This window comes from Orycteropus afer, unplaced genomic scaffold, assembly GCF_000298275.1.
Source record: "Orycteropus afer afer isolate SDZICR_OR568_19922 unplaced genomic scaffold, OryAfe1.0 scaffold00038, whole genome shotgun sequence".
NCBI lineage: Eukaryota > Metazoa > Chordata > Mammalia > Tubulidentata > Orycteropodidae > Orycteropus > Orycteropus afer.
The window spans coordinates 10,988,576-11,005,947 of record NW_006921625.1 but is presented as its reverse complement, the minus strand read 5'-3'; the positions used below and the strand labels follow the sequence as shown (position 1 = coordinate 11,005,947).

Below are 17,372 nucleotides of genomic sequence, written 5' to 3'. Positions count from 1 at the left end.
AAAAAAAAAAAAAAAAAAGAATTAAAAAGTCAAAGAAACTCAGGGAGTGAAGGAGGATCTGGCATCAGGGGAAAAAGGTTAGAAAGAAGGAAATGATAAGAATGACCAAAAATGACAAGCTTTTCTGAATTAACATTTGGGGGAAATCATATTACTTCTTATTAATATTTACTGCAGCATATGTTGAATCAGTGATAGAGATCAACCCATTAAACTTTTAAACTATGACCATGTTCTCAGTTGCACAAGACACAATCAAATAAAGTTTGCTTCCTACAAAGAAAACTCATTTACATTCACTGGTGAGTACTGTGTTACTTTAAAAAAAAAAAATCATCTACGAAATCAAACAGGCAGCATTTACCCTAAAGCAAAGATGAGATGGTGAGGGGAGCAGGGAAGCTAGGAAAAGGAACAATGAGATCGTTGAGACACCGTGGAAAATGTAACCAATGTCTCCAACACTCACTCACCCACTCTCCGCCGTCGAGTCTTCCAACACTCACTCACTCACTACCACCGAGTCTTCCAACACTCACTCACTCTCCGCCACCAAGTCTCCCAACACTCACTCACTCACCACCGAGTCTCCCAACACTCACTCATTCACCACCGAGTCTGCCAACACTCACTCACTCACCACCGAGTCTCCCAACACTCACTCACTCACCACCGAGTCTTCCAACACTCACTCACTCACTCACTGCTGTCGAGTCTTCTAACACTCACTCACCACCGTCAAAGTCTTCCAGTACTCACTGACTCACTGCTGTCAAGTCTTCCAACACTATGTATAAAAGTTGTAAAATGAGAACTTACTTTCCTGTGTAAACTTTCAACAAAAATACAGTATTAAAAAAAAAAAAACCAGAAAACTCATTAACATCTAGTAAAAAGTCAATTTCATTAACTAATGACAAATATAATTTCTCTGAACATATTACCACTTACCTATTATTGGCAGTCGATCCTGGTCAAGTTTTATTCTTGCAAAGCCATCCTAAAATATAAATAAAAACCATTTTATGAATAGCAAAAATTTCAATTCAAATCCTGTAACTATTAGCTGAAAAATATTACTCTATTAGGAGAACCCTCTCTCAGACAGTCAAAATGACCATAACAGTCACGTGGAGATTATTTACACAGCACTTCCTGACCATCTTCCTTCACACAGGGCATCTCTGAGGATACCGTGTATTTTATGATGCATAATCCTATCATTTGCCATTGATAAAATGTGCTTTTGTTACCATTCTGGAAGAATACTTCAGTAAACACAAGACTTCATCTAAGGTGAAATCGAAGCCACCTAACGTGTCCAGGAATGGAACCTAGTGTCGAACTACACAGAGTCCACAGCAAATTCCCAGTGTATTTCCAAATAGGGTTTCTTTTCAAGTCTTCATTTTGAAATTACTTCCAACTTACAGAAGAGTTGCAGGAATGGTGTTAAAGACCTCCCATACATCCTTTGCCCAAATTTGCCAACCGCTTAAGTCCTGACAAGTCTGGTTTATCACCATGTCTCTATATTACTGTTTTCTATGAATCATGCCAGAGTACGTCAGAGAGGGCCTGCCCCCTTTCCCTAATACTTCGATGTGTATTTCTTGAGAAAAAGGATGTTTTCTGGTTTAACATGGCAACTATCAAATTCAGGATATTTAACCATACTGTTAAGGAGCCCTGGTGGGGTGACGGTTACGCAGCTCAGTTGCTAAACGGAAGGTTGTAGTTTGAACCCATCCACGCCGCTCCATGGGAGACCTGGAGACCTGCTTTTGTAAAGATTACAGCCTAGGAAACCCTACAGGGTGGTTCTACTCTGTCACATGGGGTCACTGCAAGTCGAAAATTGACTTGGGGGCACCCAGTAAGAACACCACCGTTGTAATGCTGTATCCCCAGATTCAAATGTTGCCTGTTGCTTCCTAAGTAACTTCTAGATGTAAACACAGCTACACATTTCAGCCAGTTTCTTCTGCCTACACGGCAATTAATGTTTTGTAACGAATGGGTCTTAACTATCTATTGGTTAGCATCAACACCTTTGCCAGCCCCATCCACAGCTTTGATTATTCATCCTTTGCAGAGAACATCAGAGCAATCAGGGAGCAGTCTTCAATCTTACCCTTACAATGAAGGAGACATGGAAGATGTTTTCCACTGTACGGGGAAAAGAATTTGGATCGATCACAAAGTCAAAGAAGGATATAGGTGTATCAGCTACAGAAAAGAGAGAAAAGATTCATTAGAACATTCAACAGAGTATTATCGAACTAGCATGAATTTTAAGCCCAGTAATTCCTCATGTCAGCCTGAAGGAAGGAGAAGCAATGGGTGTCATCCTGTTGGGGGAGTGTAAGCCCACCCTTCTGGAGGGCAACCTGATGGTATCTATTCAAATCCGTATGCCACTTACTGGCGGGCCTCATGAAACAGGAGTTCTACAGAAATACGAACACAGAGGTATGTGCAGATTCTTACTTGAGCAATTTATATGAGTGAGATGCTAGAGAGAACAGGGCTAGCCTATCAGGAGAGGGTTAGCTAAACCCATTTACAGTACAGCCAGACAGCGGCAAGAATAAGGGGGAGTCCCTGGCCAGTGCAGACAGTAAATGCACTCAACTCAAATACCAGAGGGCAGGTTGGAGGTTTGAGTCTGTCCAGCGGTGCCTCAGAAGAAAGGCCTGGTGATCTGCGTCTGAAAGGCAGCCACCTGGGGAGCCCAGTTCTACTCGGACGTACGAGGTTGCCAGGAGTCAGAATCGACCGGGTTTTCTGGTTTATACGTATCGATGTGGAAGTATGTCCACACTGAAAGGCCATGTTGCACAACACTGTGCATATTATGATGGGGTCTGAAGAGGCACAACACAACTCTTCGTGTGTGTGTGTGTGTGTGATAGGAATAGACAATAATCTGAAAAGAGAACTGTTTTTTTTTTTTTTTAAATAGCTGCCACTGTGGAGAGAAACCCACTGCCATCAACTTGATTCTGACTCACAGTGCCCATAGAGGACAGAGAACTGCCCCATAGGGTTTCCAAGGCTGTAAACCTTACAGAAGCAGACTGCCACATCTTTTCTCCTGTGGAGCACCTGATGGGTTCAAACCGTCCCCTTCTGGTTGGCAGCCCACAATGGGATGCAGGCATTCCACGTGGCAGAAAGTGCCTTCTTAATAAAAACAATCTCCGGAGAGCCACACAAGCCCCAAGTTGAGAAACATAATCTTCTCCATCCCCCACCCCCTGGGATCAGACTTACGATCTTCCTGAAAATACGTCTGCAACAACCCCAGGATCCTCTCCACTTCCTTTTCAGTCGCTTCCTGATGCGATTCTTCCATTCTTTTTAACTGAAAAGAGAGTCACGTCAAGCCAGCTCACCTCCTGGCTTGCCTGCCAGCCTTTTCTCCTCTCTACTCCAAACCTTCTAAACACATTTTGTGGTGGGTTGCTAGCACTTTCTATTTCCACCTTAAAATGTACAGTTGATTGGAAAAAAGATTTTCTTGTCTCAGTAACCTTTTTATATTGATTACTTAATAGGAGAGTAGTAACATGACCATTTCTGAATGGAATGTAAAATGGCCAAACAGAAAAAGGGCTGTTTAGAAAAATGGTTCACGATTGGGGTGATTATCCCCCCACTGCCCATGAGGCATTTGCCAGTATCTGTAGACGTTTCTGGTTGTCACAGCTGAGGGGGAGGTCTCATTGGAATCTACTGGGGGTGTGGTTGTTATGTGCCATCAAGTTGGACCTGACTCATAGCGACCCCTCCTTGGGTTTCTGAGGCAGTATCACTACGGAAGTAGATTGCCCCATGTTCCTCCCGAAGAGTGGCTGGTGGGTTTGAACCGCCAGCCTTCTGGTTAGCAGTCAAGTGCCTTAGCACTATGCCACCAGAGCTCCTCTAGTGGGGGTAGAGGCCAGGAATACTGCTAAAAACCCTTTAATGCAGAGGGTGGCCCCTCACCACAAAGTTATCCAGCCCAAGTTATCCATCAGTAGTGCCTAGGCTGACAAACCCTGGGTTAGAAGAACTAATCAAAATTAGTGATGCATTAAAGACAAGTATTCAATCCAATAAAATGTTTAAAAGCTTAAATAAAATTATTTAAGCAACCTGTCCCAAGACAGACTCCGAAAAGATGGCTACACTGAATATACGTTTACTGAACCTATGTCCCACTAGTGGCTCCACTGAACGTACGTTCCATTAGTGGCTACTTTAACTTTGGGTACTTTAGGAAGTAACTTTAAAGGAACAAACCTGGGCAGGCATGGCCCTCTGCTCTTCCGTCACACGAACTTTTTTTGGACGATCAACTCGGGGCTTTGGCGCAGGGAGCTCTCCTTGTATTGAACCCAACCTAATGAAAAAATTGCTCTCATGTCTTTGTTTTTTCAAACAAACGACTTCCACTCACTGAAAGCAGTCCCCAAGGTAGAGTCAAATTCAGACCAGGTAATGGAGCTGACACCAGACCAAGACTCTTGGCACCAGGTCTGTGACATCCTCTCTGCTCCCTCTGTGTTTCTGGAAGAATGTCTAGGAGCTTTACTCAGCCATAAATCTCTTCTCAAATGCCCTCATTTTGCTCTGGATAGCAAGCCAGTGAATGGGCTTGTGAAGTCTTCCTCACTAGTCTGGAATCTATTTTGGAAAGCCACCTTCAGAGACCAAGGAAGGATGACATGTTGGGATGAGGAATGGAACGGTTCCAGCGTGGTCTAGGGTACCAGGGTGGAGGCTCAGAGTGTGAGACAACAGGCCTGTAACAAACCTATCTGAGGACACTAGGTCAAGCAGAAGCCCTGGAATTCCCTTCCATTAGGGACTCTCTCCACCCAAAAGCCATCCTGGAGACTTCAGCTATGGTACCACATGTAGGATGTAGAGACCAAGGCCCTGAGAATACAGACCCATGAGGTCCCCACACTTGAAGAGATTGAAGAATACAATATAGATGGGACAGGTTTCAGTATGGTAGACCTACAGTGCTGTGCTAGAGCATCACTCAAGAGCTATGAGAACATTTGGGCAGAGATGTCTACTTGGACATGGGAGCAATCTGGTTAAGAAATCCAATCCTACAGTGATACCTCTGTCTGGAGAAGTTACTGGAGGCTTCTGAGAGGGAGGCTGTGGGTTAAGTAAACCTCACCAGATAAAGAGGGGGAGAGGACGTTGTAGGCCAAGGGAACGGTAAATGGGTAGGCCGAGTTCTAATGCCTCACTGTGCCTGGGAACTGGGCTGGATGATGCCATGGAGTTTATGGCACACCACAGAAGACTTTATCCTTAGCTCCTAGGATTTATGACAGAGCTTAGCACTCAACAGCAAAACACAAAGATTTGGTCTTTATCATAAATATACATTTGCATATATATAAATAAACAAAGTGGTTCTGGACACCGGAGTCACCTGTTAAAAACAGATGCCTGGTCCCACACCCCAAACCTACTGTATCCCCAAAACCTTCTAACCAAGGTGTTGCCAATCTTAGGAGGCTTAGGAGGGTGATTCAGAGGAGACAGATGCCTGGGACCTGCACCACATACGGAAGAAATGACCCCAACAGCTGGGATGGTTACCCTAGAGAAAGTGTCCACTGGAGATCACAGCCATGAACGTACCTGAAGACTGTCTTACCAAAGAACCAGGAAGAGCTCATCTTAGTCCCCCATAAGACTGTGGTAGGAACTCAGGGTAGCTAATTTCATTTGAAGAAAAATTTCCCAAAATTAGAGCTGTAGCTAAAAAATGAGGTGGACTGTTTATGTGACACTGACTTGACTAATATTCAGATCTGGTCAGTGGTTGTCCACCAGGGGGTTCTAACAACTGCCATGTTACGTACATCGGTACCGTCACTTATGATACCCCAATAGGAGGTGTCCTCGTCCTACATGATAAAGATTTTAAAGATGACAAAACAGAACCAGAGACATTATGCCCCAGACCCAAAGTCCCACAGCTAGGAAGGGAAGGAGTCCAGGCAGAGCTCTGGCCCATGGCCTTTCCTGCTAACACAGGACAAGGTGGCTTTTAAAGTTCCACCTCCATCAAGATCAACTGGTACAACATAGTCCACAAAAACAATGTTCTGCATCCAAGTTTGGTGACTAGCAACGGGGGCCTTAAAAGTTTTTGAGTAAAATAAAATGAATTTAACAATGGAAAAAAAAAAGTTTGTGAGTGGCCATCTAAGATGCAACTATTGGTCTCTCCCCACCTGGAACAAAGAAGAGTGAAGAAAATCAAAGACGCATGGAAACAATTAATCTAGACCACATAACGTCAACCTCCACGGCCCTGAGGCTGGAAGAACTAGATGGTGCCTGGCTACCGCTGCTCTGAAAGGGGTCACAATAAGAGGTCCTGGATAGAGTGGGAGAAAAACATGGAACAAAACTCAAAATCATAAAGACCAGGCTTACTGGCTGGAAAGAGACTAGTGGAATCCTTGAGACCATTACCTCTAGTCTTCCTTCATACCTGGACCTGAATTCACCCCCCTGCTTCAACTTTTAGCCAAACAATAGGCCTATAATAGAACAGTAACAGCAGGAACTGTGCACTCCTCTTAGAACAATCAACCGTATAAGATCCAAAGGGTAGCATGTGCCCAAGGACAAGGTTTAGCAGGCAGCAAGGGACAGGAGAGGAGCAGGAATGGAAACGAGAAACACACGGAGGAAGTGGGATGAGGAGGAAGTGGGATGTTACATTGAGGGGACTGCAATCAGTGGCATGAAACAAAATGTGTATGAATTGCTGAGTGGGGAGCTGATTTGCTCTGTAAACCTTCACGCAAATCCCAATAAAAAGTTTTCTAAAAACAAGAAGAGTACTCGGGCTTTTAAGTGGCATCATGATCACAGTGTCTATGATACCAAGCATCATCTTAATCTCTAAAATAAGACATAATTTAAGGTTCACAAACAGCTGGTCTGTCGGATTTTCAAAATATCTTACAGAAAGTGGAATGTATGGGTTTTATTAAAGGTGTTTTCTGCTGTTTTGCCTGATATTTTCCAGGAGTCATAGACTATCAATTCAAAATCAGAACTATCTTCATCACGGATGAGTTCTTCAGCTTCTAGCGGATTTACACCCATATGTGTCAGCTACAAAAATGAAGGAAAACAAAAAACCCCAGTTAAGCCACAAGCAATCATTCACCACATCCAAGTATGTACATCACTAAACGTTAGGAGGTCAGAGACAACGCCTGGTTTCAGTGTGCCAGCATGTTGGCCCAATTCCTTATTATAGAGATGATTTTATATAGAAATCCCTACCTTCTCTTCAGCAGATAATATCCCCAAATGCACTCAGGAACGTCTGGTCAGAGTGAGAGATAATCTAGATCAGTGGCTCTCCACCAGGGCGGTTTTGCTCCCCAGGTAGCATTTGGCAATGTCTGGAGCCATTTTTGGTTGTCACAGTGGGGGTGGGGTTTACTACTGGCATCCAGTGAACAGAGACCAGCAACCCACAGCGCACAGTCCCCAGAACAAAGACTGACCCCGCCCAGAAGGGACAGTGCTGAGGCTGAGAAGCCCAGCACTCGTGCGTGGCATGCTGAGAGGGCTTTAGTACACCCCTAAAATGAACCCAGCCCACTGGAAATGCTGGGGTCACAGAGTTTGTTCTTAAAGTATCAATACAGCTGTACTAGCCTAAAAAGATAAGATCCCAGCCCAAAGCAAAAGCTCTGAGAGAACTGGGAAGTGTAGCTGACTTCATGCTGTCAATTCCTAACCCACCTCCAGAGATCTCTGTGCAGGTCGTGTCTCAGTCTCAGAGAGTGGCCTGACATCAGTGAGAAGCATCCCTCTAAAGGGCCTGCCAGGGAGGAGCTGGCACTAGTCTAGCAATCCTCTGAGCCTATCTTACACTGACTTTACCTTAAGGAAAGTAGACTTGGACCATATTAGGCAATAAAGTGCTTGGAAGTTACCAAGTCACAAGGGTGGTACCATATATAAATACCAATCAGATCTCAGGGAGCATCACCCTATCAAAGGTGGCCACACCCTGGAGGAAAGCAGCTTTAAGACCCTGTCTGGGGTGGGACTCTCAGTGCCCCTCCATTCAGCTGCTCCCAGTCCTGCCACCATCCTGGAGGAAGGCTTCCGCTCCTATCTAGTCAGCTCTACCATCTTTTCTTTACAGTGTTTATATTTAGTTTGGTTTTCACACCCAGAGACTGCTGTTATTGCACGCCACCAAGCCCATGCCAACTCACAGTAGCCCCACATAACGAAGCAGAGTGGCCGCAGAGGGTTTTCTTGACTGTAATCTCTATGTGAGCAGACTGCCAGGGTTTTCTCTCGCCACTGGGTAAGTTCAGACTGACTACCTTTTGGTTAGGAGATGAGCGCTTAACCTTTGCACCACAGGGCCCCTTGCCCTGAAATTAGACAGCTCTTCATTTTGGGTTTTCGACTTAATGCTGCAAGGCTTCTGGGACTTATTACTATCCATACAGCACAAAGCTTAAGCTGGTAATAAAAAGAAATTTAAAAAGTGCTCAACATATAGGGATTTCATGGGTGCAACTATATGTCACTGGGCCTTTCTCTAAAGGCTTTATACTTAACAACGAAAAAGAAAAAAAAAAAAAAAAATCCAAGGTTTTAAAAACAATAAATTGAAATACTCATCTGCCTCATGCAAAATAATTATGTGATCAGGCCAGATCTCATGGTGGTGAACCACTTCAATGAGCCCTTCACTAACATAAACAGTCAGAAATGAAAAGTCACACCGAGGTGCATCTGCTGTGTTAGGCCAGAGAAGAACCAAAACAAAGGAAAAGACAACAGACACTAGAGGAGGGTCGGTCTCGGTGCACTTTTTGGTAAATCCGTCAACCCCCCCAAAATAACAGTGAAAACAACAACAACAACAAAAAACCCAAAGTCACTGCCATGGAGTCGATTCCGACTCACAGCGACCCTACAGGACAGAGCAGAACTTCCCCTAGGGCTTCCAAGGCTGTCGTCTTTACAGAAACAGAATGCCACATCTTTCTCCCATAGAGCAGCTGATGGGTTTGAACCCCTGACTGGTCCACAGATGAGGACTTTAACCACTGTAATAGGGCTCAGCATCCATCAAGGAGAAGTTCTAAAAATTCAGGTAACCACTGTCAACCTCATCAAGAGGCAAGAAAAGGAAAACAGTCCTATTCGTGTGGCTCTGAAATACTCTGAAAGACCCAGACACGCTGCCTCCGCCGGCCCCAATTCACCTCCAACCAAGTCCTACCAGCTGGGGTGCTGGGCGTTTGTCCAGCCCAGGACAGAGGTCTCGGGTTGCTGAGACTAATCTAGAACACTTCAGAACTGCCAGCTAACTGAAGGGAGAAAATGGCCATCTGCAAATCACCACAGCACTCCAGGCTCAAACGGTCCCAAGTCCCTCCCACAGCTCTGCTTTCATCTGTTCAGTTTGGTAAGGTCTCTTTGGAGGAATCCAACGGGACCAAAACAAAAAAGGAAAATTGAAGTGGAAACCATTAGCATGTGGATCTAAGTAAAGCAGATACCTTCACTATACACCATAAGATAAAGGAAACATTTTTATAAGACTCCATAGGTTTGCACTTACCAGCGTCTCGACATATCGTAACATGTCAAATGAGCTCAGGTCTGAGCGCAGCTGCTTTGCTTTCTCTCTTCCCAAATCTGAGGCCAAAACAAGAAACTGGGCATCCAAGACAGCCTCTCTCGCTCGGGACACTGTTAAAAAAAAAAAGACACATTCCAAATATTTTCCCTAAATTCCCAACAAGGTGCTAACTAGGCATTTCTTATTAGACAACCCCCCCCCAAAAAAAAACCTTCAATATGCTGAAAGCTCATCCATCACCCTCTAAAAGCTGGCCCCCTGCCCAACTCATCAAAATCTGGGCTGGAATGAGGGCTGGCCAGCCTTCCTCAAAGCCCGCTCTCCGGTTTCCCACTCCTGCTAACCACATCTTTTAATAACCCCAGTTTAGCAAAATTTGTTTCATCTCTAACACCTACTTCTCCCATTGACCCAACAGCCCTTTCTGATCACTACACCAAGTCCTCACTTATCAACATGGTTAGGTTCTCCAAAGACCAGCTTGTTATGTGAAAATGGAGGATGACCACATCAGATCACAAAATGGAGGATGCCTACATCACCACATAGCTGCCAACCCAGAGAATGATGGCCCAGCCAAGCTGACACATAGCTTTGACCATCACGGCCAGTGCTACTCATGCCGCACACCTCAGCGTTCATTATTGCCAGATGTAGGTCATTAATGTGCAAAACAGTCGGACAGCTGATTTTTTTTTTTTTTTTTTACAATGGTGGTGTTCTGGTTCCCTAGTGCTGCTCTGACAAGAGTATACCACAAATGGGATGGCCATCACAAACAGGTGTTTATTCTCTTACAGTTCAGGAGGCTAAAAGTCCAAGTTCAAAGCGCCAGGCTCTAGGGGCTGGGTAAAAGCTCCTCAACCCTGCGGTCCAGCTCTGCCTCCTGCTCCCAGCCCACTTGAGCTAGAGGTGTTTCTTCACTCAGACAGCTGCTGGCTCCTGAGGCTGACAAACCCAAGGTTGACAAGTAAAAAGGCACAGTCCTGATGTTACCAAAGCACACGGCAGGCCATTAATTCAAGTCCACTGTAAGTCCCAAGGTCAGCAGAGCATGGCAGGCTGCTGAACAATGACATGGCTACGTGCAGGGTCCAAGCGTGACACAGGCTAGAGACCATTTCCAAGGCTTCTCCTTATGTACAAGAAGCGGACCACATCCCAAAGCAACTACTCAGCTGCTTGTGGTAGATTCCACCATGGAGTTGATTGCCAGTCTCATCATGGAGAATAACTACCACTAGCTGCCCAGCCACTCAACTAGGCCCAGCCAAGCTGACACACAAACACACCCATCACAGGTGGTGAATGTGAATGTTGGATAATGAGACAGTCAGTAAGTGAGGGTAGGTATATTATCCTCTGTGCTGATTTCAGTTAAATCGAATACCCACTGCATGTTTGTCACTGTGGTTTGCTGAACAGCGAGAGGTAAGCTGCCAAGGAGCCACAGACGAAATCATGGTTACACGGGGGGCTCTGTGCTCAGGTGGTTCACACCACTGTAGGGAGACACAACCATCGCAGCATAAGCAATGCCAAAGGAACAGTCACGGAAGTAGGGTAGTGACCACTGAGGATGGAGACGAGAAAGACAGGAGTTACCACCTCACACCCTCTAGGATGGCTGTCACCAGAAAAGTGGAAACCAGCATGTGTGGGTGAGGTCATGGAGAAATTGGAACCCTTGTGCACTGCTGGTTGGAACGTAAAATGGTGTGTCCTCTGTGGAAAACAGTCTGGCCGCTCCTCAAAGAGTTAAACATAGACTTGGTAACCATACAACCCATGAGTTTCACTCCTAGATATACAGCCAAGAAGCCTTGAAAGCAAGCACTCAGACAGGTATGTGTCCACCACTCTCCATGGTAGCTGTATTCGCATCACCCAAGTGTCCATCAACAGGTGAATGACAATGGAATTCTGTTCAGTCATAAAGAGAAATGAAATTCTCATATGTGCTATATGGATGAAGCTGGAAACATGCTGCTGAGCAACATCAGTCACAGGAGGACAGACGTCGCATGAGCCACTTACATGAAATACCTAGCACAGGCCAATGCTTTGGTGTAAAGCCTGTGAGTGGTGCCCAGGGGCTGGGCAAAGAGGGAGCGGGCAGTGTTGCTGAGGGGAACTGAGGATCGGTGTGGGGCGATTTAAAACGTTTGCCCAGAGGTCACGGTGAGAGTAGAAGCACGGTGTGGTGACTGTAAGTAATGTCATGGATTCTACAGTCAAAAACAGTGAAAAGGACAAACTTTTCATGATGCCTTTTCCCAGTAACACTAAAAGGGAATGAGAAGGGAAGGGAGCAGAGAACACAGGATGTTCCCGGAGAGCTGAGGGAGGGGTTAACTGTGGAGGACACGGACAGGTCTGAGTTTTAACGAGGTGACTGGGAGCGTGCAAAGTGGTCTGGGAATACATGCCCTGGAGAATTCAAGAGAAAGCCAAGGGGGGACAAGTATGGCCAAGTTCAAAGCCAGTAATGCTGTGCTGGCCTTGCTCCTCAAGGCCGTCCCATCTGAATCACTGATTTCCTGAACGATCCTCACAAAACGGCAAAGACCATCGTTTCTTTTCCTCAGACGCAAGTTTTTAATCATCTCGGGAGAATTCCTGCAGGAGTGATGACGGATTAGGACCCGCGGATGCAGATGCTGGCTGCCAGTTAGACACGCCCATTCCTGGGCTGGGTTCTAGACCCTTCTCGCCCGTTCACCTCACAGCACATTCTCTGAGGAACGCCTGAAGTTCTGTCACGTGTGACTTTAAGGTCTCCAAATGGTTGATGGTCAAAACTGACAACAGCAAAGCCCTGAATGCCAAGATCTACGACCCTGTGTTTGCTGAGCGAGTCACTGCTGCCTTAACGAGTAATCCAGTCAGCACAACAGGCAGAGCTGAGGGGCAGTGACTTGTGGGTGAGACGCACAGGAAGCATGCAGGGAGTGCCGGAGTCAAGGGTAACAGTAGACCGAGTGGGGGTCCAGGCTGGGAGGGAAGAAAGAAGCCAAGAGGGGAGGGCTGTTAGCTAGATGAAGGAGAAAGACTTGGTTCCCGAAGGTTTAGACAAGATTTAGCAGGTATAGTAGACCAGGGAAGGCGCTGTGGTGACACAGTGCCTAAGGCATCTGACTGCTAACCAGAAGGTTGGTGGTTCAAATCCACCAGCCACTCTGCCGAAGCAAGACTGGGCAATCTACTTCCTCAAAGATTCACTGCCTTGGAAACCCAGTGGGGGTCACTATAAGTCAGGACTGACTCGATGGCAGTGGCTTTTTTTCAGCAGACCAGGGAAGGGGTTAGGGAGGTGAGGTTGGAGGAAGGAAGACACTGAGCGTCTACAGACAGAGAAGCGTCCACAGGAGCAGCGTTTACAGCAGTAGCCTTACTGGAGAACGACCAGACAGGGACGCTCTGGTCCTTGAAGAACATGAGCAATCATGGTGCCGGGCATCACCCAGGTCTGCTGACACCATATTGCCGTCCTGTCTGCCCCACACCCAGTTATAGGGCCCTACCTTGCACCAGGAGTCTCTGGGTGGTGCAAACGCTTAATGTGCTCAGCTGCTAACTCAGAGGTTGGAGGTTCAAGTCCACCCAGAGGCACCTTGGAGGAAAGGCCTGGCAATCTGGTTCTGAAAACTCGGCCACCGGAAAGCCTGTGGAGTGCAGTTCTGCCTGGCACACGTGGGCATCAGGGATCGGAGTTGACTCAGCGGGCAGCAGCCATTTGTCTGCCCTGGCTGGTCTCCCTTTCTGTTCCCACATAACTGTCAGAGAGGCCTGCAGAGGAATGTGGTCTGGGTAGCGTCTTAGGCTCTGTGACCCAGCACCCACATTGGGGAGTACCCCCCACCTATCCTGTCACTGAACTGACAGGCTGCTGCTGCTGTTGCTGCTACCACTAGCACCGCTGCTGCTTTTAATTCAAATTTGATTATTTCTAAAGCCCCCAAGGTCTAGAGCTCGGCACTGAGAAATGCCTCTCTCCCTCTCTCTCTCCCTCCCTGTCTCTTTCTCTCTCTCTCTCACACACACACACACACACACACACAAAGACATGCATACACCTGGAGACCAAAGGTCCACCACTTGGGGACATGGCCACCCCTACGGTTACAGGGTGCCCAACAGCACGCAGCTGGAAGAAGGGCAGTTAGGAGGCGGACAGGACAGGAAACAGATGCCAGAGGCTAGTTAGTCCCTCCCTCCCTCCATCCAACACTACACCAGGGCTCCAGGGCACCCAAGACGGACAGAAGAGGACACAAGGAGATCCCAAACGGTTGCCTTTGACTCAGAGTTGACCCCATGGGACAGAGTGGAAGTGCCCCACAGGGTTTCCAAGGCTGTAAATCCTCACAGAAGCAGACTGCCATGTCCTTCCCCTGGGGCGGCTGGTGGGTTCAAACAGCGGCGTTTCAGTTAGTAGCCGGGCACTTAACCGCTCCGCCTCCAGGGCTCCTTAACATAGTAGAGTCCTCTCGAACTCCAGCAGCTACAACCTCACCTTGAGGCCCTGAAAACCAGATCACCGAGCCCCACCCTAGACCTTCAGGGAAAGCCCTTCAGGTGTTCAGCAAACAGTAAGTGCGCAAGAGAAGCAGGATTCCTGTCTGTCATGAGTGGCTCATGTCCCCCAAACATGTGCCAACCTGCCAGGCTGTGATCCCCAGGACTGTGCCACTGTCCGCCATTTTGTGATCTGATCTAACTGTCCTCCATTTTGGGACACGCGCTGTGAACCCTAACCTGTATGTGAATGAGGCAGGATGAGGGTGGTTTGTACGGAGTCACAGCTTTACAAGGGTCCCATCTGTACTCAAAACAGCCAAACACAAACTGCCATTGAGTTGATTCCAACTCACAGTGACCCCCATTGGGTTTTCAAGGCTGTAAAGCTTTGTGGGAGCAGACTGCCTCATCTTTCTTCTGCAGGGTGCTGGTGGTTTTGACCCAGCAAACTTCTCGTCAGCAGCCAAATGCCTTAACCACTACTATACTGGAGCTCCTTACTCATACTCAAGTCCCACCGTTGCTTCAGTCACATCCTTTATCTTACAAGAGATAAAAGGAGAGAAGCCAGCAGAAAGGAACAGGACCTGACAAGCATCAAGAAAGAAGAGCTGGTCCTGTGGCCCAAGGTCCCTGTGCTGAGAACCTCCTAGACCCAGCTGAAGAGTGATGCCAAGACACATGAAGCTCTCCAAGGTTTCCACAGATGCTGAAAAGAGGCAAGGACCTTCCCTGCAAGCCAACAGAGAGACTAAAAGCCTTCCCTCAGAGCCAGCACCCTGAATGGAGAGTCCTGGCCTCCTGAACTGGGAGAGAAGCACCTTCCGCTTGTTAAAGCCTCCGCTTGGGTATTCCTGCTAGCAGCACTGGAGAGGTAAATGGTATTCCACCACACAGTTCTCAGTCCATAAATACCTGCTAGCAGGTATTCCTGCTAGCAGCACTGGAGAACTAAAATGGTATTCCACGACACAGTTCTCAGTCCATAAAGCACCCTTACACGCGTGAGGGAGCTCTGGTGGCACTGTGTGTTAGACATGTGGGAGTTACCTTCATTAAACAGAACATTCGCCTCTTCAAGGACCTCTGTTAATTTGTCACCAGCATTCAGTATATCCTCCCGGTTTTCTGTTCAAAAACAGACAAGCTTTGGGAAATTTGCTCATCAGGCACTAATAAAATCATTGGCAAAGTTATCCTCCGCAGTTGTGAAGTTGAGCCCTGACGCTGCCCCCTGGGAAATCACTCCAAACATCTTACCCTTTTAACCGTAATGGCACAGTAAGAGAACGGTTCTGCCCTTAGCATGATGTTTAAAAGGTATCCCTGGTTAACTACCTCCCAAGGGCCCGACGGGGGAAGCCTCTGAGGACTGCTCCCTACAGTGGCTGTCAAACCTCCGCAAGCATCTGAATCGCCCAGTGGGAGCCTCAACAGCCTCCCTGGCGCACTTCCCAGAGACTCAGACACGCTGGTCCCGGGTGGGGTCTCAGAGCTTGTATTTCTGACAGTTCGGAGGTGGGGGTGGGTGGGAAAAGGGGGCTGGATGCAATTAAAAGACAAAAACAACAACAACAAAAACAGGTGCCCGGTCGCGTTAGTTGCGCGGGCTCAGACGAATCACGAGGCGGACTGGCCTCCAGCTTTGCCGTTCTGCAAATCAGGAACCCGCCATGCCTCTCCCCAAGGTCCTGATGGGGACCCCCATGGACAAAACAAACGCTGGCTTACTCTGTAAACAAACGAAGGCACGGCCCGAATGCAAAGACTCTCATCAGTGCACATGAAAGAATAAAAATTAACCAGCCTCGGCCGCGCAGGCCTGGGCCCTCCCGCCCGGCGCTCGAGGACCGCCAGGCCCGCGCCCCTTACGTTGGACGGAGTTGATGAGCGCCCTGTACTGGTGGCGAATCTGGCGGCACAGGCCGTGGTCGGTCTCCACCTCCAGGGTCGCCGGGTCCACGCCTTCGTCCCCGGAGTCGTTTGGCTCCGCCTCGTCCAGGCTCGGGCGCTCCGAGGCCTCCCTGCGCTCGGACGCAGCGCCGCGGCTGGCCCTCGGCGACAGCGGCGACCGCGAGCGGGAGCGAGAGCGGGTGCGGTCTCGGTGCGCGTCTCGGCCTCGGCCTCGGCCGCGGCCCCGGCCCTCCGACCGGCGGCCGCTGCTGTCCCCAGACATAGCGCCAATGCTTCGTGCAACTTCGGAACGGCGGAAGTTCGCGCCAGAAACTGAAACCCCTGCTCGGCTCGCTCCGACTCCGCGCGGAATTAGCTCTGGCGGCGAGAGCTGACAGCGACGCCTGTGGCCGGAGGCCGGCGAGGAGGCGTGTGTCGGCCTTGCCCAGCGCGCGGAGCTCCAGCGCCTCCCGGCTCCTGCGGCTCAGCATTGGGCCGAAGGCCGCTGGGCGAGTGACACTGGGGACCGTAGGATCCTCGGGAGGGGGCCGGGGATGGGCCGGGTGCCCCTTAGGCCCTGGATATTGGGGACCGTAAGATCCCTGTGGGGGCAAGGGACAGGCTGAGTTCCCCTTAGACCCTTGACGTTGGAGACAGATCCTTCTAGGGGCTAGTGCTGGGCTGTGTGGTGCTAGGCCCCTGACACTAGGGACAGTGAGATCCCTCTGGGTGCAGGGATGGGCTGAGCGCCCCTTAGGCCTCTGAAGAGGAAATTGTCTGCTCCCATGACGTCAGGGACAGTCAGATCCCGCTACTATAGCACACTTCACAGTGTAAGGGCCTTAGGCTCTTGGTGTTCTGGTCCCCCACACCCACTAGGTCTTCATCTGCCGGGGCTCTCCGGCTCAGCTTGGCAACGCTGGTTTGTTGCGTTTGGTCCCGCAGTTGAGTGGGAAGAGCTCTGGACTTGAGACTGAACACCTCTTTCTGCCACTCACCATCTGTGGCCTTGGACTAATCGCTTAGTTTCTCGGAGCCACCTTGATGGGCAGCTGGCAATATCACTGTTGCTTAGGGCAGAAGAACAAAGGAACAAAACAATTAGCACGGTTCCCTGACTTCCTCATGTTGTTTTTGTTGTTATGTGCTGTTGAGTCGCCCGACTCATAGCGACCACTCCTTGGGTTTCCGAGGCGCTATCACTACGGAAGTAGGATTGCCCAACCTTCCTTCTGAGGAGTGGCTGGTGGGTTTGAACCGCCAGCCTTCTGGTTAGCAGTCAAGTGCTTTAGCCACT

At 48.4% G+C, this 17,372-nt stretch overlaps 1 protein-coding gene across 1 annotated transcript in view; it reads right to left on the bottom strand.

The window, feature by feature from the left end:
- NSMCE4A (NSE4 homolog A, SMC5-SMC6 complex component) overlaps positions 1-16,358 on the bottom strand; it is a 21,577-nt gene extending 5,219 nt beyond the window's left edge. Inside the window, exons 1-8 of the mRNA XM_007936821.2 lie at positions 16,055-16,358; positions 15,233-15,310; positions 9,641-9,771; positions 6,998-7,149; positions 4,288-4,387; positions 3,277-3,367; positions 2,135-2,229; positions 952-1,000 (exon numbers count right to left, since the gene is read on the bottom strand). Coding sequence (XP_007935012.1) covers positions 952-1,000; positions 2,135-2,229; positions 3,277-3,367; positions 4,288-4,387; positions 6,998-7,149; positions 9,641-9,771; positions 15,233-15,310; positions 16,055-16,358 — 1,000 coding nt within the window. The remainder of the gene's footprint in view (positions 1-951; positions 1,001-2,134; positions 2,230-3,276; positions 3,368-4,287; positions 4,388-6,997; positions 7,150-9,640; positions 9,772-15,232; positions 15,311-16,054) is intronic.
- Between the last annotated feature and the right edge of the window lie 1,014 nt (positions 16,359-17,372).